The sequence below is a fragment of the Drosophila virilis genome, chromosome 4, assembly GCF_030788295.1.
Source record: "Drosophila virilis strain 15010-1051.87 chromosome 4, Dvir_AGI_RSII-ME, whole genome shotgun sequence".
Lineage (NCBI taxonomy): Eukaryota > Metazoa > Arthropoda > Insecta > Diptera > Drosophilidae > Drosophila > Drosophila virilis.
This window is the reverse complement of record NC_091546.1, coordinates 16675382-16697872: the sequence shown is the minus strand read 5'-3', so window position 1 is coordinate 16697872 and position 22491 is coordinate 16675382. Positions and strand designations below refer to the sequence as shown.

General features: G+C 40.8%; 3 protein-coding genes across 28 annotated transcripts in view; 2 read left to right on the top strand and 1 right to left on the bottom strand.

Annotated features, from left to right (window-relative positions):
- The window catches only part of Msp300 (Muscle-specific protein 300 kDa), a 124407-nt gene extending 102191 nt beyond the window's left edge, over window positions 1–22216 (bottom strand). For 8 of the 26 annotated variants that reach the window (XM_032438517.2, XM_032438519.2, XM_032438518.2 and 5 more), the window contains exon 1: window positions 1756–4293. In XM_032438517.2, coding sequence (XP_032294408.1) covers window positions 1756–3667 — 1912 coding nt within the window. In that variant the 5' untranslated portion in view covers window positions 3668–4293. Of the gene's footprint in view, window positions 1–1755; window positions 4300–19138; window positions 20057–22062 lie in introns of those variants that run through there. The other 18 variants (XM_032438530.2, XM_032438532.2, XM_032438531.2 and 15 more) reach the window with 6 other exon arrangements.
- LOC6628153 (sodium-independent sulfate anion transporter) lies at window positions 13144–16100 on the top strand. Its single transcript, XM_032438545.2, has 3 exons — window positions 13144–13579; window positions 14269–15358; window positions 15421–16100. Exons 1-3 carry the CDS (start codon window positions 13208–13210, stop codon window positions 15990–15992), a joined length of 2034 nt encoding a protein of 677 aa, XP_032294436.1. The 5' UTR covers window positions 13144–13207; the 3' UTR covers window positions 15993–16100.
- LOC6628154 (uncharacterized) lies at window positions 17373–18757 on the top strand. The gene is made up of 2 exons (XM_002051609.4): window positions 17373–17898; window positions 17965–18757. Exons 1-2 carry the CDS (start codon window positions 17485–17487, stop codon window positions 18544–18546), a joined length of 996 nt encoding a protein of 331 aa, XP_002051645.2. The 5' UTR covers window positions 17373–17484; the 3' UTR covers window positions 18547–18757.
- Window positions 22217–22491: the final 275 nt, after the last annotated feature.

The window sequence follows — 22491 nt, the reverse complement described above, 5'->3', positions numbered from 1 at the left end:
TATTGAATAATTACACAATCCTAACTTGAAAATTAGAACAACCGAAATCAAAGGTGTTCAGAAATTGGAATCCATGACTTTCGTAATTTTGAGCAAAGATTTTTTGCACTAGTTTTAAGCACTTAAAAAACTCTTGAACTTTGTGTACAGTACTTTTATTTACCAACCCTCAATTAAAAACATTTTATATAATATTTTCTCTAATCAAACCGTTTAAGGCCATCTCATAGTTCCAAAATATATTATTTTCCAATGTCATGGTAATGATAGCAATAATAATATTCTACAAATATGTCCAACGTTTAGGGTGAATGATAATTAGACATTTATACAACCACAAGCAGGCGGGAAATAAATAAATTTATTCTATTGCCAATGAGAAGTTCGCAAACTCGAATCGAATAGCCAAAACCGACATTCCATTTGATATTTCATTATCATTTCATGATGTTGCCAAGTAATTCTTTTGCCTTGCTAGATAAAATCTTTGTACGTAAAGTTGGGGATTTTTGAAGTAGAAATCAACGGATTGTTGATATAAACTAAATAAATCGGACTACCTGATATTTATGACGTAAGAAGTTGAACGCAGGAGTTGTTGAACAATTTGACATATGAGGGTGAAAATACATGTAACACATTTTTTGCTATTGTCTTTTAAGCACCCTCAAGGGTAGCAAATGCCTAAAATCGTTTGCATGACACATTTTATGGCACCTTTTTTTTACCACTGTTTCATGCCTAAAAAAGGTTTTAGTTGCAATCGAAACAACTTTATACCGACTTTCAATCCAATTCCAAGCAGCTTAATGCTAACTTTCAATTTTATGTTATTTTAAGGTTCCACTCGCAACCGCGGAAAATGGGTGAAAAGCAACACAAAACAATTTAAGTGCACGCAAAGCTATCTGTTCACATTAAGATACTTCCCATCTTTATTAACTAACCAAACAGATTTGCAATTGCCTCTGTTGGCTTAAGTGCAGTGCACAAATATTGAGTCGGAAGTTACAAAATTTGAATAATTGAAATATCTTTGTACTTTGCGCTTCCACCTATGGTGCCTTATCAGTTTGGCCAAAAACCAACAAAATAAAAAAAAAAACAAACATTGCGAAAAAAAATTATTTGCAAATGAATGATTTATATAACACGCATAGCTATGCGATAACAACAGAAAACACTTAGTCGACTCGGAAAAAAAGTGATATGACAAAATCAAGAGCAGCAAAAAGCTAATCAGGCTAGTGAAGGACATGTACAACTGATTTGCCATCAGATGATCGATTGCCTAATGGCAACAATGCTAACCGAGGCAGAAAAAAAATCAAGCCCAGGTGGACCCAAAAATCTAATTTAGTTCAGGTTGTAATTTGGCTAGTTAATCGATTAGTCCATAATATAACTCAGTTTTAGGATGGGATATTCTTTAAGCAACAATTGAAATTTGTTATAAACTAATATCTCTTTGTTTTATTAAAAGTTTGAGAAGAAATTAACCTAAGAAATTAAGAACCGAACCGTAAACCGATAAGAAATTAAATTTGTGTTGAGAATAATATGGCCAATTTTTTTATGAACTCTTTTATATTATTAAAAGTTCGAGAAGAAAATAACTAGAGCAGCCAAAAGCTGGGTATATGGACATGAAGAAACAAAGAATCCAATCCATAAACCGATTCACCAAAAGAAACTACATCTTGACATTCCAGACTCTAGCTGAGGGATTTCAATACGAATGTCTGTCTAATTTACCTCGTTTCTCCTTGATGTGACTGTCGTACTGGGAATTGCTGCGTGCGAAATTGATCGACGCCATGGTGGATTGGAACTCCTGGTATTCGTGTTCGGATTCGTTGTTTCGGTTACTTTGTGTCGCCTGAGTCTGATAATCCTGACGCAGACTCTTGCTGAAAGTACCAATGCCGCTCAAGGCGTGCGCCGATGAGGGCGTTGTGGAACGCGTGGGCGTGGACACAATCACAAGACTGCTGGCCGGTATGCCCTCAGTATCGGAATCGTTATCGATGAGGTCCGCGTCGACGTCAACGTTGACGTCGTCTCTGATGCGTATTTGCGAGGCGGTAAACGAGATATTGCCGGAGGGGCTTGGGGAATTGAAACCGATTGATTTACGCGACGTTGAGGAGGACTTCCTTTCGGATCTATCGGACGACTGAGTTGTTGTTGTTGTTTTTGTGCTGGTTATCGTTTTGTGGCTCACAATTTGACGGGATTCTTCCGTCGAAGAACCGCGCAATTGGCACGTTGCAGCTGGACTGAATACCTCGTCCGGCGTTGCCATTTGCGGTTGCTCCTTCGTGCCAGTCGGCGTGGATGTTAGCATTGTTTTTGTTGTTGATTTTCCCGTTTGCCATGACAGTTCGCTTGGACGCGTTGCCCGTTGTTGTTGCTGTTGCTCCTGCTCCCGCTCCTGCTCCTGCTCCCGCTCCCGCTCCTGCTGTTGTTGTGGCATTGTCCCGTTGCCACCCGCCGGCAATGTTGTTTGCTGGTACAAACGCTGCCGCCTGCGCGGGTTGCTACCCACGGTAATGTCAATGTTACCGGTTGCCATGGCATCCTCGTCCTGCCCACCAAATTGTCTAATGCGTGCGCGCACCGAGCCGTCAGTTTCATCGCGTTGCTCGCCATGCTCACAGCCGGCTGCCCCAGTTGCTTGTGGCACCAGTTCATCCTCCAGTTTAATTAATATACGTCTGCCGCCCGCGGTCATGTCGACGCTGTGCGGCGAAGTGACGCTCGAACGTTCGCTGGAGATGCTGGAACGCGACCAGGATGGCGAATCGCGCGGCGATACATAGCCCTCGCCATGACGATAGATCTTCTCGTCTGTATAGCCACCATCGCTGGTCCTCGAGGAGGTGATAATTGTGCGCACGCCATCCGCCGCCTGCACCTCGCGCACCGTACGCTCCCCGTCCAGAAAACGCTCCAGCTCCATTTGACGGGACAAGTCCTTTTTCACAGTGCGTCGTGTGGTGCGCAGCGTGACATTGAAAGGCGACAGCTGCTCCTCAACATTGCCCAGCTCAGCGCCAGGACTCAGTCGACTGGTGGTCTTCAAGGTGACATTAAACGGACTGGCCGTATGCTCGCTGGTCACCTCGACGCGACGCGGTGTCGGTGTCGTCTGGCGCAGGTGTACCTGCTGAAAGGCCAGCTTGGCAGCCTCCGCTTCGGCCAGGCCGCGTTGTCGCTCCTCGCGCAAACGTCGCTCAATTTCATGCACATCAATATCGAATGGATTCTCCGCATCAAAGTCGTCCGTCTGCTGCTGACGCAGCTCGTCCGTGCCCAGTTCGGCGGGGCGCTTGCCACTGCCATCGGACCAGACCTTCTCATATTGGGCCACCTTCTCGCGCAAGCGATGCGGTGGCGTCTCCAAGTGCTCGAGACTGCTGCTGGAGGTGGTCAATGACGTAGTAATGGTCTTCATGTACGTGCGCGTCACTGTGGACGTCTCCAGCTGTTTGGTTTCCTGCTCGACATTCTCCGTGGTTTTCTGCTCATGCGCATGGCGACGTCGAACAGCTGGTATTGGGGGCACGTCCTTGCCCACATCAGCTCCATGTCCCTCCGTGCTTCTGGTAGCGCCGGCATCTATGGTTGGATCCTTATGCCTGCCTGGATCTGTGCTATCGGCCATGATAGCATCGGTTCTCTAATACGCTTGTCCTTAGGCCAAAATGTCATTTGGGTTGGGCTGTCACAGCCTTGTCCTTTTGTCCTGCTTCTGCTTCTGCTTCTGCTGCCGTTCGTTTGGCAGCCCAAATGCAAAATTGATTTTTCTCACGCAACGACAACTCAACTACAACAACAACAAGAAGAACACCAGTAGCTTTCCCCACGAACAGAGTTTTCCTTGCCGGGAACAACCCCTGTCTGGCCCTTCACTTTTGGCCCTGCTCACAATTTAACTGTAATTTGTTTAAAAGCACACCACAAAATTTTAATCACCGCAGCTTTTTGGAACTTCGATTTTCGTGTTTTTTTTTTTTCTTTTGTATATAACACAATATAACACAATATCACATAGTAAAACGACGAAGTCTCGCACGCGTCGTTAGGTAAGAAGAAACACGTATTTTATTCGTAAGCCTTGAATAAATTTTAATGTAGTTTTCGGCAAAATATTATAGTCCACTTCTCCACACAATTAAACTCAGACTAAAATGGCATGCCTTCGGCAAGCAGACAACACACATTATAGCCGAGCTTCAGGTTTCATTTGTTCCGTTTCCAATCCGTTGTTGTAGAAAGCCGGTTCGATACTGAGTCGTCGTCAATGTGCTACGCCTTGTCCAGAGACCAGCAACAGCAGCAGTAGCAGCAGCAGCAGCAGCCCAGAGTACTGACTGGACTACAGTAATCGTAGTAAAGCTCAAATTTCGAAGAGAGCGCGCGAGCGTAGCGAGAGCCGTCGTGGAAAGAGAGCATACGGTTGTGAGAGCGCATAAATTTTATTTACGCATTGCGATGTATGTATATGTTTACCCACGCCATGCTTACCGCTCCGACAGCACGTACTACCTTTGAACCAACGGCTTGTGTTATCATAGCATGGGCGCAGTTGCCGGCTTGTGCAGTAGGGTATTGTACGAGCATCAAATGGAAAATATATTTTTTTTTGTTAATTACATATTAAATTTTAAACATTTAAAATAAAACGGTTTATTTGATATTCTAATTCCCAATGCTCATTGCATCTTTTGGGAATTATTCTCTATTTTCCAAGTAATATATAATCCATTGTAAAGTTTTCCTGCAATGCCAAAACTGCCGTTATGAATTTTACAGTTGCTCATTTGGCCTGCACTTTTAACCCCCATTCTACAAAACTGCGTCACCGAAACTGCCCTACGACTATGAAAAATGCCGATACGCAGAAAAGCTCTGTTTTTTTTTTTATTGGGGTGTACAATTTTGAATGAGAAACGCACTGTAACTTGCGCTCTCACCCAATTACGCTCTCATTGTAATAAATCATTCATGTTAACCCGCGCTCTCTTTCGTTCCGTGTGTCTACACTATTGCATGTGTATTTGTGTAATTTAAGTATACTTTACTTCTTATTGCGCCTTGCTTTGTTATTGTTGTTTCTTTACGCCTTCTGTGTGTGACATCATGAGCGTGAGAAAATACCAATTACAGACATTGGGTGGTTGGTTCAAACCAACTTACTTCCACATTCACACTTCACACTTGTTTATTAATATGTGTGCATGTAATCTAAGCCCGAGCAGAGTGCTCGTAAAGCGATTACAAAGCATTTGGCAAACTGCAAATATGTACCGTTTTTAAGTGGCGCCCGCATAGAAAAAGTGGGTCATAGCACATAATAAAGCTCAGCTTACAGCAATTAATGAAAGTCATTCATGAAAGCGATCAACCAGTCACAAAACCAAAACAAATGTTTATTTTTCAGCTTACATAATCGTGGCTTGTGTTTATCATTCAAACAAACAAGTTTTCGGAGCTATTTTTGTAAACATGTTGAGTGTGTCTAATGACGTCACGCTTTGGTGATTGCATTGAGTTTTGTTGTTGTCAAAACTAGAAGTTGACCTTACAACCTGAAGCTGCCTGCCACTCGGCAAATTAGTTATGCTCAGACATCAACTTATTATTATTATTCTAATCTAAATCTGTGCAATCATTAAACATAAGGTCGCTACGACTAATGTTTTGTTGATGATATTACCTGAATAAACAATAGTGGGTACAACATCTGGACAGCCCCCAAAACAACAACAAGAATTTCAATATGTTATTGTTCATGTAAGTTTTATTATACAGCGTGAACCACTGTCGGCCGTAAAATGTTAAGTGAAAACACTTGACAGTGCAACAGGGGCGTGGCTATAAATAGATATTGTAATTTTAATGATAACAGAGAACAGCTGCTGTTAACCCTTTGAGGCCAGTTGTCAAAAGGGGATTTAGTCGTAATCTTAGATGGGCGGACAAACTGTAGTTTAGCAAAAACCTTTTTTTATAAAAATCGTAGCTAAATAAATTCTGAACTTTGAAATATTTGCAAATTATTTTTTAAAATTTCAATGTATTGTATTAAAAAATATGAAAGCTCTAGATCTGTTTTTCAAACAAAATGAAGCCTTAAAAGAGAAAGAAATCTGTTAAAAAATCCCAATTTAAAATTCCCTTATTGGTAGGTACTTTCATATTGTGTATTTATATGTTAAAATTTCACTTTAAACATTAAACAAAGCACTGTTCATTTTTGATGGTGTTTATGATCTTAATAACATATTGACTTGTTTTGTACCGCTCCGCGATTTCGTCCCCGACTTTTTGGCTATATTTAAATCGATCGATCTGCTAGGTTTTGTTTGGGTTTGAGCAAAAACTGTTCGCATAAACAATTGTTTCCTCTTTCGAATTTCAGTTTTTAGTTTTCAGCACTTTTCAATATTTTGGTTGCCTAAAAATAAACTCTGAATGCTATTCTATTTATTTCGCACCTAACCATAAACTTGCTCACTTTAATGGAAAGGCAAACGAACAGTTTTTTTTCCCCCCTATTTTTTTATATTTTTAATTTTTCAAATATTGACATAAGCGCCAAAAGCGCTTTTGTATATAGACATTCATCTAGTTTCTCGAGCGCTCAAGCATCAATAGATGAGACGGAAAGTCAATTAAAAAGCGAATGGCATTCGGGTCCTTCAAAGAGTGGCAAAATATTTGCACAATAATTAAGCTATGTAAACCATAAAGACTATTAGCCATCAAAGTATTTGTGTAAACACAAAGAGCCACATTTACCAAAGTCATAAAAAGGCAATTAAAAATTCGCGCCGAGAACTGTCCACAATTTGATTTGTTTGAATTGCGGCATTTGCATATGTCTAGAAAGCATCATTCGTGACCGATATTTACGTGCAGAAAATCTTAAAATTAGTTTCGAAATTCCTATTTATAGATATACATTTCATATGTTAGACATTTGCTCAAGTGGGCGTGGCGTGGGCTCTGCTAAAAATATAGAGAACACATCCAGAATGCGCCCACGTCATAATAGAGGAATGAATATTTCGTTTCTAATTCAATTTAATATAAGCTTATGCAGATTAAATTGATGTTATTTAAAGCAAGACAAACCAATTAAAACTAGTATATATCAATCGTATATTGGGAAAGTACATATATATTATTGATGTCGATATCGCCAGGCAATTCCAGAAGGTTTCCAGAAAATAATCATAGCTAATCTGCTGTATTTTTGTTGTTTATACTTACAGCTCAAAATTTAAATCTTCTACCAAAAGAAATCAACCCAATTGATTTCTTACCAAATATATGCCTAATTCTATTTTGACTACTTAATCGTTTATTTTTTAAATAAGCCAAAAAACCAACAAATACTTCACGTTTGCATTGAGAAAACCCACAAAAACTGAAAACTCTATTTTTAATCGTTTTTTTTTTTTTGTTCGCCGCGTGACAAGACAAGTTCGTGCAATGTGAAAAACGGCTCAAATTTGAAAATAGCAGGAAAAGCGGGCCGACCAAAGGCTCTAAATATAGCCGATTCCCTAGTCGACATATTATACCAAACATGAAGATATATATATATACATAATATATATATATGTGCATACGACTAGCCCGTGTTTATTTTAGTACTCGTCTTTTGGCCGGCTTTGTTGCCTAACAAGACAATTGCAGCAACAACAACAGCAGCAAAAACAACAACAAAGAGCGAGGCAAATGCAATTTATAAATAACAAAATGAAGGCATTTCCCTTGTGACATCAGCGTTAGCATCATCCGAACATGAAAAGGCATTTTCACGCAGCGCCTTTGTCTCTAAACAACTTTTCAAAACGCCCATGTATGTGTATCATGCACACATACATTGATACATCCATTAATAGACGCGGCACAGACAAGCTGCGTTTCAGTATAAAAAGTGATCTCATTGCCATGTATATATATAGTATATATACTTACTATATGCAAGTCGTATAACTCAACAAAAGGCTTTAATACTCGTAAACCTTGTCGACGAAAAGTGTGATCACCACATCGCTTGACTTTGGTTAACAGATCAGATTTGTTGAGGCAAAACAAAAGCGTTTACAATAGCAAAATCTAGCCTAAAAAATCAGCTTGGTAATACGAACAATATTCCAAGTTCAAATCCAAATTAAAGTAAGGATGATATAAAATCAATATACTTTTTGTTGTTAAGCTTAATTGAACAAAACGGATTAATGCTTTTAGATGATATAATCTACAGATTTATCTTAGGTCTGAGTCTAGGCTTTGAATAAGAATGTATATATACAAGCATATATATATAGAAACAGATGTAAAAGAGATCGAGAGTTGAAAATTCATTAATTTGCAAACATGTCTATATGGGATATTTGATGGTACTATTTTCACATGAATGTTGACCAAAAATAGTGTTGCCAGATTTTGATGCCAATTTTATCTAGAGGTCAAACCATGAATAAAAAGTCGAACATCGTGGAAATCGGTTGAGTTTTGACCGAGTTATGGGGGTGGGAAATATTGACCTATGTCTATATAGGATATTTGAGGACACTATTTTCACATGAATTTTGACCAAAAATAGTGTTGCCAGATTTTGATGCCAATTTTATCTAGAGGTCAAACCATGAATAAAAAGTCGAACCTCGTGGAAATCGGTTTAGTTTTGACCGAGTTATGGGGGTGGGAAATGTTGACCTACATACTTATGTCTATATAGGATATTTGAGGACACTATTTTCACATGAATTTTGACCAAAAATAGTGTTGCCAGATTTTGATGCCAATTTTATCTAGAGGTCAAACCATGAATAAAAAGTCGAACCTCGTGGAAATCGGTTGAGTTTTGACCGAGTTATGGGGGTGGGAAATTTTGACCTATGTCTATATAGGATATTTGGAGACACTATTTTCACATGAATTTTGACCAAAAATAGTGTTGCCAGATTTTGATGCCAATTTTATCTATAGGTCAAACCATGAATAAAAAGTCGAACCTCGTGGAAATCGGTTGAGTTTTGACCGAGTTATGGGGGTGGGAAATATTGACCTATGTCTATATAGGATATTTGAGGACACTATTTTCACATGAATTTTGACCAAAAATAGTGTTGCCAGATTTTGATGCCAATTTTATCTAGAGGTCAAACCATGAATAAAAAGTCGAACATCGTGGAAATCGGTTGAGTTTTGACCGAGATATGGGTGTGGGAAGTTTTGACCGATGTCTATATAGGATAATTGAGGACACTATTTTCACATGAATTGTGACCAAAAATAGTGTTGCCAGATTTTGATGCCAATATTATGTAGAGGTCAAACCATGAATAAAAAGTCGAACCTCGTGGAAATCGGTTGAGTTTTGACCGAGTTATGGGGTTGGGAAGTTTTGACCTATGTCTATATAGGATATTTGAGGACACTATTTTCACATGAATTTTGACCAAAAATAGTGTTGCCAGATTTTGATGCCAATTTTATCTAGAGGTCAAACCATGAATAAAAAGTCGAACCTCGTGGAAATCGGTTGAGTTTTGACCGAGATATGGGGGTCGGAAGTTTTGACCTATGTCTATATAGGATATTTGAGGACACTTTTTTCACATGAATTTTGACCAAAAATAGTGTTGCCAGATTTTGATGCCAATTTTATCTAGAGGTCAAACCATGAATAAAAAGTCGAACATCATGGAAATCGGTTGAGTTTTGACCGAGATATGGGGGTGGGAAGCTTTGACCGATGTCTATATAGGATATTTGAGGACACTATTTTCACATGAATCTTGACCAAAAATAGTGTTGCCAGATTTTGATGCCAATTTTATCTAGAGGTCAAACCATGAATAAAAAGTCGAACATCGTGGAAATCGGTTGAGTTTTGACCGAGTTATGGGGGTGGGAAATTTTGACCTATGTCTATATAGGATATTTGGAGACACTATTTTCACATGAATTTTGACCAAAAATAGTGTTGCCAGATTTTGATGCAAATTTTATCTAGAGGCCAAACCATGAATAAGAAGTCGAACATCGTGGAAATCGGTTGAGTTTTGACCGAGATATGGGGGTGGGAAGCTTTGACCGATGTCTATATAGGATATTTGAGGACACTATTTTCACATGAATTTTGACCAAAAATAGTGTTGCCAGATTTTGATGCCAATTTTATCTAGAGGTCAAACCATGAATAAAAAGTCGAACCTCGTGGAAATCGGTTTAGTTTTGACCGAGTTATGGGGGTGGGAAATGTTGACCTACATACTTATGTCTATATAGGATATTTGAGGACACTATTTTCACATGAATTTTGACCAAAAATAGTGTTGCCAGATTTTGATGCCAATTTTATCTAGAGGTCAAACCATGAATAAAAATTCGAACCTCGTGGAAATCGGTTGAGTTTTGACCGAGTTATGGGGGTGGGAAATTTTGACCTATGTCTATATAGGATATTTGGAGACACTATTTTCACATGAATTTTGACCAAAAATAGTGTTGCCAGATTTTGATGCCAATTTTATCTAGAGGTCAAACCATGAATAAAAAGTCGAACATCGTGGAAATCGGTTGACTTTTGACCGAGGTATGGGGGTGGGAAATTTTGACCTATGTCTATATAGGATATTTGGAGACACTATTTTCACATGAATTTTGACCAAAAATAGTGTTGCCAGATTTTGATGCCAATTTTATCTATAGGTCAAACCATGAATAAAAAGTCGAACCTCGTGGAAATCGGTTGAGTTTTGACCGAGTTATGGGGGTGGGAAATGTTGACCTACACACTTATGTCTATATAGGATATTTGAGGACACTATTTTTACATGAATTTTAACCAAAAATAGTGTTGCCAGATTTTGATGCCAATTTTATCTAGAGGTCAAACCATGAATAAAAAGTCGAACATCGTGGAAATCGGTTGAGTTTTGACCGAGGTATGGGGGTGGGAAATTTTGACCTATGTCTATATAGGATATTTGAGGACACTATTTTCACATGAATTTTGACCAAAAATAGTGTTGCCAGATTTTGATGCCAATTTTATCTAGAGGTCAAAGCATGAATAAAAAGTCGAACCTCGTGGAAATCGGTTGAGTTTTGACCGAGTTATGGGGGTGGGAAATTTTGACCTATGTCTATATAGGATATTTGGAGACACTATTTTCACATGAATTTTGACCAAAAATAGTGGTGCCAGATTTTGATGCCAATTTTATCTAGAGGTCAAACCATGAATAAAAAGTCGAACCTCGTGGAAATCGGTTTAGTTTTGACCGAGATATGGGGGTGGGAAGCTTTGACCGATGTCTATATAGGATATTTGAGGACACTATTTTCACATGAATTTTGACCAAAAATAGTGTTGCCAGATTTTGATGCCAATTTTATCTAGAGGTCAAACCATGAATAAAAAGTCGAACCTCGTGGAAATCGGTTTAGTTTTGACCGAGATATGGGGGTGGGAAGCTTTGACCGATGTCTATATAGGATATTTGAGGACACTATTTTCACATGAATTTTGACCAAAAATAGTGTTGCCAGATTTTGATGCCAATTTTATCTAGAGGTCAAGCCATGAATAAAAAGTCGAACCTCGTGGAAATCGGTTTAGTTTTGACCGAGTTATGGGGGTGGGAAATGTTGACCTATGTCTATATAGGATATTTGAGGACACTATTTTCACATGAATTTTGACCAAAAATAGTGTTGCCAGATTTTGATGCCAATTTTATCTAGAGGTCAAACCATGAATAAAAAGTCGAACCTCGTGGAAATCGGTTGAGTTTTGACCGAGATATGGGGGTGGGAAGTTTTGACCTATGTCTATATAGGATATTTGAGGACACTTTATTCACATGAATTTTGACCAAAAATAGTGTTGCCAGATTTTGATGCCAATTTTATCTAGAGGTCAACCCATGAATAAAAAGTCGAACATCATGGAAATCGGTTGAGTTTTGACCGAGATATGGGGGTGGGAAGCTTTGACCGATGTCTATATAGGATATTTGAGGACACTATTTTCACATGAATCTTGACCAAAAATAGTGTTGCCAGATTTTGATGCCAATTTTATCTAGAGGTCAAACCATGAATAAAAAGTCGAACATCGTGGAAATCGGTTGAGTTTTGACCGAGGTATGGGGGTGGGAAATTTTGACCTATGTCTATATAGGATATTTGGAGACACTATTTTCACATGAATTTTGACCAAAAATAGTGTTGCCAGATTTTGATGCCAATTTTATCTAGAGGTCAAACCATGAATAAAAAGTCGAACCTCGTGGAAAGGAACAATTTAGGGAACAAAAGTATATACACAAAGGAAATTTTATGAAAAGAAAATATAAATAAATCCACGTATTGTTCGAGACATTTGTGGGGACATTTACACTCACGTAAGTTACGTGAGCAACTATTCAAAAAAATAAATAATGGTCTGAAGGTATATACACATATTCTTTACAGTCTAAAATCGATGAATAACGTCGCCTAAATAGTTTTGGCTTAGATATATATTTTATATGTAAAAATGATTCAAAAACAGCTTGTGCGGTTTCAAATGTCTATAAAACCTTTACGACTTGGCAGCTAGAAACAGTTCGTGTAAATCACATTAAATCGTTTGACTATATATCGTACATTTTACATTTGCGGTAGTTGTGAAATGATATCTTTGCATTTAAATACTGATTATAGTTTTGAATAGATTACTATGCCATATCTAAGTGAAATACATCATATAACGCACATAGCAAGATATCACGATGCATCAATATTTGCACGCCCAATAACAATAATATGATCAAGTGACCGATTGACAAATGGAAAATTTGGAGCAACCGTTGACAATTGTGGCAGTTGGACAAACAACAGGCCCCCCAACGGAGGGCTGGTCAACGTCAAGTGCGAGGCCTTATAGTCGCTGTACGCGCAGATAACTGAAACATACAACCTATATCCCGCTCCCACATCTACGCCATTGGCTGTACAAACAGAAGTTGGGGCCTACGATAAGAGCCGCATGCCGCAGCAGCCGCTGGCGGCAGCGGCAGCAGCAGCAGCAGCAGCAGTAGCAGAGGCAGCAGAGTCAGCATCGGCCTGGTTTATAATCAGTTCCATCTAAATTCTACTCAGTCAAGATCACATTATCAACACGTTTAGAATGTCCACGCTGGAAAACGAGGTGACATTTCGCAAGAGAACGGAACTAAGCCAAAATCTGGAGGCACAATTCCACAGCTCCTCGACAGAGTTCATACTGATCACCGATCATCGCACCTCCAAGCACAAGAGTCTCGAACAGCTGGAGGCAAGCAAAGGTGCAAATGATCAATCAAGCGACACCTGCTGCAGCCGCCAGTGCAGCAATCTGTGCCGCATGAAGACCCTCAAGAAGCGTCTGCCCATACTCGGCTGGTTGCCCAAATATAACAGTAGCGACGCCTTTGGTGATCTTATAGCGGGCCTCACCGTGGGCCTTACGGTCATACCCCAAGGTCTCGCCTACTCGGGCGTCGTGGGTTTGCCGCCCCAGGTAAGAGCCTCAGGTGTTTGTGTGTCTGGGTAAATATGTTTTTGTCAGCCTTATCTTGACGGTTGTAGGGTTCGTTTTCAGCAGAAGCTCATTATAAATCAAAATACAAGAATAGCTGCTTTTTTTTTTAGTGCGCAATGCATATAAATAATAGGATTCGGATATGAATAAATTCGCACATTTCATTCCCGAAATTATGTGCCTATATTTGGGTCTTTATCTTGAACTTGCAGCGAAAGTCGTTGTGAAATAATACACACGTATCGAGGCTCTAATTAACACTTTCACAATATCACAATTGACCGCTGTTAACAGTTTGAGAGTCTCGGCCACAGCTCAAATCCCCTAAACTTTTAGAATCACAGTTTTAGAGTCCTCAAATGTGTTTTTTTCAAATCTGACTAAAATATTTTTCTGCTAGCTTAAAAGTCTCAGTCGTAGGTATTTCATCACAGTTTTACAGAACGTTATCCAAATACTGTTTCATAGTCCCAAAATTTGGGGTGTTATTAATAACACTATTTAGTTACAGTTTATGCCCTAGTTCCGTCTAGAGGACTCTTACTTGCATTGCTTATTATGCTGAAAACTGCTTCAAAACAATCCTAAACAAATATATTGATTCCTGATTGGAGCTAGGCAGAGAGTGTGAAGCGCTTGAAACTTTCCAACACTGTTTTCCGTTACAGTACGGTCTGTATGGTTCGTTTATGGGCTGCTTTGTGTACGTGCTGCTGGGCACCTGCAAGGATTGCACCATTGGCAGCACAGCGGTTGCCTCGCTGATGACCTACCAGTTCGCGCAGGGCTCCTGGCAGCGTTCGGTGCTGCTCACCTTTCTGACGGGCTTCATAGAGCTGCTGATGGCGATCTTTCGGCTGGGCTACCTGGTTGAGTTCGTCTCGGGGCCAGTGAGCGCCGGCTTTACGAGCGCCGTGGCCTTGATAGTGTGCACCTCGCAAATGAAGTACATTCTGGGCGTGAACAGCGATGGAGTGTCCTTCCTGCAGCGCTGGATCAGCATGATTGGCGACATTGGCCATATACGCGTGGCGGACAGCTGCTTGGGCTTCGGCTGCGTGGTGCTGCTGCTGGCCATGCGCGCCTTGGGCCGACTTAGCCTTGGACCCAAGGAACCGACGCAACGCAATGGCTGGCAGCGTGCTGTGAATCATTTGATACGATTTGTGGGCATCTCGAGGAATGCAACGGTTGTGCTGGCCACCACTGTGCTGGCCATGCACCTGGAGGCTGGCGGCCGGAATCCCTTTGTCTTGACTGGCTATATACCGCCGGGCCTGCCAACGCTGGCGCTGCCGCCCTTCTCCATTGAGCCGCAGCCCGGCAATGCCACGGCCGGCATTGCGCCTGTGCCCGGCGAGACTTTCCTGGAAATGGTGCACAATTTGGGCTATGGCCTGTTGATCGTGCCGCTCATAGCGCTGCTCGAGAATGCGTCGGTGTGCAAGGCATTCGCCAAGGGCAAACACATCGATATGACCCAGGAGCTGATTGCCACGGGCGTGGCCAACATTGCCAATTCGCTCTTCAGTGGCTATCGGAGCAACAGCGGCCTGGCCCGCTCGGCCATCAACAATGCCAGTGGCTGTCGCACCAGCATGTCCAACCTATATATTGGTCTGGTTGTGGTGCTGGCGCTCAGCTTTCTCACCGAGTACTTTTGCTTTATACCACGAGCTGTGCTCGCGGCCATACTCATCTCGGCGGTCATCTTTCAGGTGCAGTACCAGATCGTAATACCCATGTGGCACAGCAAACGTGAGTCGCTGGCAAAGCAGCTAAATCTAATCCTTTAGCTGACAAGTGCGCTTCTCTTGCAGGCTCCGATCTGGTGCCTGGTGTCTTGGCATTTGTCACGTGCCTGGTGCTGCCCCTGGAGATCGGCATTCTGGTGGCCATTGCAGCCAATCAGCTGTTTATTCTCTACCACGCGGCACGGCCCAAGGTCGTATTGGAGCAGCTGGAAACGGAGCAGGGCATTCAGTTCATAAAAATCACGCCCGATCGCTGCCTGATCTTTCCCTCCGTGGAATTTCTGCGCACTATGGTGCTCAAGTCGGGCAGCCGCACCACATTGCCCATTGTCATCGACTGCACCTATATCTATGCGGCTGATTTTACCGCCGCCAAGGTCATCTCCTCCATGGTAGATGACTTTCGCTCGCGCCAGCAGAAGATCATATTTTTCAATCTGAAGCCCAGCGTGGTCAGCATTTTCGAGGGTCTCAACACACGCCTGGTGCTCTGCTACAACATGCACGCTCTCAGCCAGGAGCTGAGCTCGACTGGATTGGATCGCTCGCACTCGATGGACACCCTAGAAGAGGTCGAGAGAGCCGTGGGCCCGGATTGCGTGAGCACGGCCAGCACCCTTAGTCTGGCCAGGAGCTAGACATATTCCATATAAATTGTATATATATAGGTGTTCTAATATTCCTCAGGATTTTATATGAATCGTGCATAAAGGCTTCAATTATAGCTTAATAAAATATTATAATTTTCAAACAAAAAAAAAACATTTGAACTATTTTAGCTTTCTAAAAAGACTAAGTTTATCTGCCTTAAATTTTCCTAGGAAATTTGGAAGTACCAGAAACCCTTAAAGAAAATTCTTGCAATAAAAACAATTACCTTTTATCATAAGACTTATACTTGTATTTTTATATGAGACCACAAAACAACAAAATGTTTAATTTGTAAGCTAGTGTAATTAAATGAAATCTCAAAATAAATAGTTACATATGTACAATTTATGTCATACTCTGCATTTATGTATTGTGTCAGAAGTGTTCATACATTAAATGGCATTTTTCGTATGCATAGACATTTAATGCTTTGCTCTATTGGCGATTGCAAATTGGGCTAAAAATAGAATAGGCAAAATGCTATAGGTCGCATAGATGCTTGACTAGGTGATTCGCTGTAACCAAGTCTAAATTTGCCTCAAGTTATGAAAACGACAAAGAAATAAAGTATATAATATGAGGGAATAGAGATAATTATAAGGCTCTAATCCCAATAATATCTAAAGCACCCCAAGTTGTGTTACATAAAATATATTTTGAAAATAAATGAGAACTAGATCAAATTTGTACACACAAATAATGTCTGTGTTTATATTAAATGACCGTAGTTAAGTCAACAAAATCTTACCAATTTCTATTATATTTGTACAAATATATTTGTTTTTACCACCACTTGTACAACTTTGTTACAGGGTATACCCATACCGATACATTTCCAACATGAGAGCCCAAAAATTGTCCCCATGTTAGACATCTTTAGACTGGGCGCTAAAAGGCGGCGACATTGATCGACGTGGGCGACTGGGTCAAGTTCAGATGACACATTCGCGGGCCCCAAGCTGAATCAGCCAAACCAAGTGCAGTGCGAGACCAAAATATGTATGTAGATGCACACACATGTAAGTGTCAAGGCAAATGTCAATTGACAATGTAATTTCCCTTTAGAAACTTTTGGGCTAACCTAGCGTGAAACGCTTGGAAGAACCTCTATAAAGATACGTTGCTTAAAATACCTTTTGCATAGGCAATTCGCCTGTTTGAAGTACACATGTTTATTTTCAATTTAATTTAGCTTAAGCACAAATTCACTTTTGTATTTTATAAGCTTATATACTAAAATCCTTTAATTTGTGCACTAACAGGTACTTTTATCGAACTATCGATTGTAAGAAACACACAATCGAACTATCGATTGGCACAATTCAGTTGGGTATCGATATCACGTATCGATAGTTTTATTGACAGCCAACGTTCGAAACATGTCAAGCTAAGGCGAATCCTTTCAAGAAGAAGAGCCCAAAGAAAAAGCATTGCAATCGTTCAGGGCAGAGCCAATTAGTGTTTTGACTCAAATTTATAATGAGAAAACGCAAGGTTCAAGCAACTCGTGCCGACACGGATCCTTTGGCTTTACCATCGAGAAAACCATTTGCAGTACAATATTCGAATGTTCAGAGCCCGAAAATTGAATACAATCGTTTGCAAACAAGAGAATCAACTGGAGACTCGGGCAACAGCCGTCCCAAGAAACTTAGGCAGCTGCTTTTTGACGACTTCAACGAGCAGAATAATGAAAATCAAGAGCCGGTCCCTATACGTGACATGCTGTCAGAAAGTCGAGCCGTGAAGATCAAGCCAGTGCAGCGCATACTCAATGGAGAGTTGGGCAGAAATGTGCAATCTATGCAGCCTCTGATGAGCATGGACAAGGAGCTATGTCCCATGCTGGCCGAAGAGGAGCAAGAAGAGCTAGCAGCAGTCGAGCCTGATCTGGTAAAAACTTCGAGAAGCAATAAGGCAGTCATGGTCATTAAAAATTCTCCAAGTCCATTGCTGCAGCAAACCAAGGTCCATCAAGACAGCTCACCCAACCAGACTATCATGCAATCGCAGAAGAACGGGCATATTGTAAAACAGGTGACCTACTACGACACCTGGTACGTGATTCGACCCAAAATTATTCCATCCGAGACACGCCAACAGCGACATTATTTGGAATTACCATTGGTCAAACTGGCCAATGCTGCCAAGCACATGAAACTGCCGTCGGACGGTTGGAGCAGCAAGGTCACACTGTACAAGGTGGCGCCGGCAGTGCTGCAGCGTCACACCTTGACCATATTCACCGGCGATCTGAAGGTGCACAAAATACCCGAAAGGGAACGCCACAAATATCAGCCATCCTGTGTGATCTTTCGCCGCGAACTGCCCCCACAGGAGCGCAACAAATGCCATGTGCCCTACGATCGTGTCGTCATCTTCAAGCACAAACAATTCACCGTCAATTTCGATGGAAAACTGGTCAATCTGAATGGTTCACCTGAGGCGGTCACCTGTCTGCAGGATGTGCAAAAATTACTGGATATACTCGAGAGCATGACATTGTCTCACTCGATGATTGAAGTTGTGACTCCCAAGTGAACGACATTGTACTGTTAATTAATACCATAAAAAGTACTAAAAAATAAATACTAATAGACCATCTAATAAAATAAGATACCATATAATAACAGTACATTGGTATATGATAACAGTATGTGAGCAATATTTTATTCAATTATATGATACTTAACAGTTACTATATCATTTGTCTTCAGATGTACTTCAAATAAATCCAAGAAAACCATGTTTAAGTGATTATTTTATTTATATTCAACCAGAGAAGAATTTCAAAATCTACGCTCAAGAACGTCAACCAAAGAGGAATATGAAATTAGCTGAACATATATGTCAAGGACGTCAGACAAAAGGGAATATGAAACAATCCAAATAGATTTTTAGTTGCACGCTTAAGGATGTCGAAGGTTGAAGCAAAGAGGAATATGGGAAAAGTCGACACTCGAAAAGTGTATTGCACGCTTAAGGATGGCAAACAAAGAGGAATAAGAAATAATTTGACAATCCGAATGGAGTGCAAAATACGTGCCTCTTCTTTTGTCTAACTTGATCTATATAGCCCATAAATTTCCAATATAAATTATGTATTAGATCTAAATATTCAAAGGCCACTCACCTTGTAGCTGCAGTATTGTCATTTGATATTCGGCCAGCTTCTCATCGATGTAGTCCTGAGATTGATTCGCAATAATTTCGGCAGTCGATGGTCCAAACTCCTCCTCATCGTCATAGATCACATATGACTTGGGCTGCGGTGGCTCCAATGGCACCCCAATAAAATCGATCTGATCCTGTCCGTGTTGTCTCGGTTGTGATGGCAGTTGTGCTGGTCCGCCCGGCTGGCGTAGATATTGTGGCGGCGGCGCCGGCTGCGGATAATGGGGCTGCTGATGCGACAGCGGCGTCTGCCGGCTGCTGTATGTGAAATCCGAGCTGGGCGTATGGCAAACGATGGGCGACGGCGTCGGCGACAGCTGAAACGAGCTGGTCGGCTGGCCGCCATACGAGTTCTGATGATGCAGCGGCTGCTGCAGCGGCGCCGGTCGATACGGACGCGGCGCTGACGCTGCTCCATATGGATAGCCCGCCGGCGGCTCGAACATGCCCGGTGGCTGATACGGCGCCGGCGACTGATTGCCGCCGGGCCATTGTGGACGCGGATGCGGCATATTATTGTTATTGCTGCCGACCAGGGGACGCTGGCCGCGCAATTGCGGTGCCGGCGACATGGCATGTCCAAAGGGACGCGGTCCGGATATGATGGGCGGCGGACTGGGCGCTGTTGTCCACGGCGACGGTGGCCGATACAAAAACGATGAGGGCGACGGTGAGGCGGCATTGGGTGCACGTGGATTCCAGCCACGTGGTCCATGGCCAAACGGCGGCGGCGGCGGCTGTTGCTGCCCGGACATTATTTCTCACAGCAATCACAGCCTTTCGTTGGGTTCACTTTTATTTGGGTTCTATTCTATCTTTGACGCAACGCTGACTTCAAGGGAACTCTTTCTTATTTATTGGAGATGGGCATATTACACTGTGAGTACAAAAAAATGATAGTTACACTGAGTCGGCAAAGTCTGCGGCTAGCTGTACTTGGGAGTTTTTCAAAAGGAAAAAGATAATGCTCTCGATTCCTCAGCAGTTTCTCTTTGTCAGCACAGTCTACTCTAGAAGATTGGCTCGCTTCTTCACCAGAGTCTAGTCTAGTCTAGTCTAGTTTCTAGTCTAGTTTCTAGTTCCTAAGTTCAGACTTTGTACCTTATTGGCCAGCGATCACCTGAGCGCAAGCCAGCAACCCAATTCTGTCAATACACAAATAAATCATGACCTATTCTAAAATTCCTAGTCTCTTGGCTGGCTCTGATGAAATTGTGCTATTTTCCAACGGAAGTGGGCTAAATGTTTATACGATTTTTTCGCACTCGATTTCGATGCTTTTCTTTTATTCTGATTCGACTTTTTTAAAATTGGCGCTGACGCCATCGCAAGCGATTTTTGTTTTTTTTTTGTGTGTGTGTCGAAAAGTGCCCGCTTTTAAGTTGCCAATTTTTTAAAAAGATTTCATTTCTAGTTTAGTTGTCACACAGTGTGTTTAGCATATACTTTAGTGGCACATAATTTACACTCTATGATTATTAATATCGTGCAAAATATTAGAACGCAACACAGCACAGCCAGATTAGCTGGCTGTCAACATTTTGAAGGTCTCCGCCTCTACGCAAACCCAAACGTGTGTGATATATGCTCTCGGATGCCGCATGGCACACGGCAAGGACATAAATACAACACATGCTGCCTGGCCAGTCGACTGATATCATTCATAAACTTAGTGTGGAAGATGGCGAAATGGCATTTATTTATTGAATTAATGTACATATATTCGAAAACTTGTTCGTCGTGCTAACTTAATTGCATTTCAAGTGAACTCAGTAGAAGCAAAGAATTTCAAAAATAATGAAAGTGAAATTGGCAAAAATAATGAACAATTTCGCAATAAGAAACAATGTTTCCTTTTATTAGATACAGTAAGCATTCGCTAAAGACAATGGCAATTCGTTTTAGTTAGGTTCATTCCAGAATTCAAGAAGATAAAAACTATTTATTCGAAAATTGTTAAGTTTCGAAAAGTTCAAGTTTCTGGAATCTGCTTTCTATTACAAAAAACTTTGGTTTATATATTTATTTATATTTAGATATTCGATTTCTGCCAAAAATGCAAAAACATTATCCACAAATAAATAATGTTTTGAGTAATTAATTAAAAGAATTAATTTATTAAATCAAATGCATAAAATTCGAATATCTGATCGAGCCCTAAACAATTGTTTCTAATCAATTTTTAATACCAAATAAAATAACTAAATAAAAGTGTTGTATGTTTTTCCCAGCCAGTTTCCACTGTAGCAATTTTGCCGCAAAAAAAAAAAAAAGAAGAAAAAGAAATTGCCAAATAAAAAAAAAAATTTACGTTCCTCATCTGCTCTCAATATGCAGCAAATTTTTCTTTTAATGTCCAGCGGAATATGATAATTTGCACAGTGTAGGCGTGTTATAGATCAGTCCCCAAAGCACATTTTCCGCAGCGGAAAAACCATGCAGACTTTTCACTCTTGCGCCAGCGGCAACGGCATTGCGTTGGGTGCTTTCGAATGGATGGATTCAAAAATAGAAATGAACTCAGTTCGTTAAACTTTTGCTCGGAAAAATCATGCTGAGCTCCTATTGCCGACTGCAGCATGCTTCGATTATTCTTCAACACCACCCCCCCCCCCCCAAGCCCCACAGCCTCCTCTTCATCCCTCTCAATTGCCATCCATTTAATTGTGTTTTAATATAATTGCTGTAAGTGCACTCGCATTAACTAGCACATGATTGGATACAATATTCTCATTTTTGTCAAGTGGAAAACGTGTTTTTCCACGTTTTTCATTTGTATCAATCGAAAAAAACAATGCTGCGATTATGTAATCCGTTTTTTTTAGTTGTGTGTGTGTGTGTGTGTATTTTTGAGCATATGAAAATTGAGTATTTGGAACCAACCATTTGGAAAACTAAACACGTTATTCGATTTATATATTTGAAAAGACACAAGACACAAAAATCGGCTTTGATTATACTTGAATAATATATAACTTTCTATATATGCACTTGTATATATAGTCGTATATATATATATATATATATGTATTATATTGTGCTGTGAAAAACTTTCGATATTTGTTGAGGAAAAAACCGAGAACAACACTCGACGAGCACGAAACACTAACTGAATCGGCCGCACAACCGACAGCGGCCAAATTGTTGATCTTCTGGGAAATTCAAATCTAGGAAAATGGGGAAAATTCTTTGCACGAGCATGCTCCTCGGCCAACGTTAAACTCACCGAACTTTTCACCGAGACGCGTCGAGGTTCTCCCTAGCCGGCAATTGGCAGAGCGCGCATGCTCCCAGGGAGGATTTGGGCTTTCT

Bases quoted from the DNA above. Each gene is read 5' to 3' on its own strand.
- LOC6628153 (XM_032438545.2), top strand. From the start codon at position 13,208: ATGTCCACGCTGGAAAACGAGGTGACATTTCGCAAGAGAACGGAACTA. The intron at 13,580-14,268 runs GTAAGAGCCTCA...TTTCCGTTACAG, and splicing joins TCGTGGGTTTGCCGCCCCAG to TACGGTCTGTATGGTTCGTT. The intron at 15,359-15,420 runs GTGAGTCGCTGG...CTTCTCTTGCAG, and splicing joins ACCCATGTGGCACAGCAAAC to GCTCCGATCTGGTGCCTGGT.
- LOC6628154 (XM_002051609.4), top strand. From the start codon at position 17,485: ATGAGAAAACGCAAGGTTCAAGCAACTCGTGCCGACACGGATCCTTTG. The intron at 17,899-17,964 runs GTAAAAACTTCG...CCATTGCTGCAG, and splicing joins CAGCAGTCGAGCCTGATCTG to CAAACCAAGGTCCATCAAGA.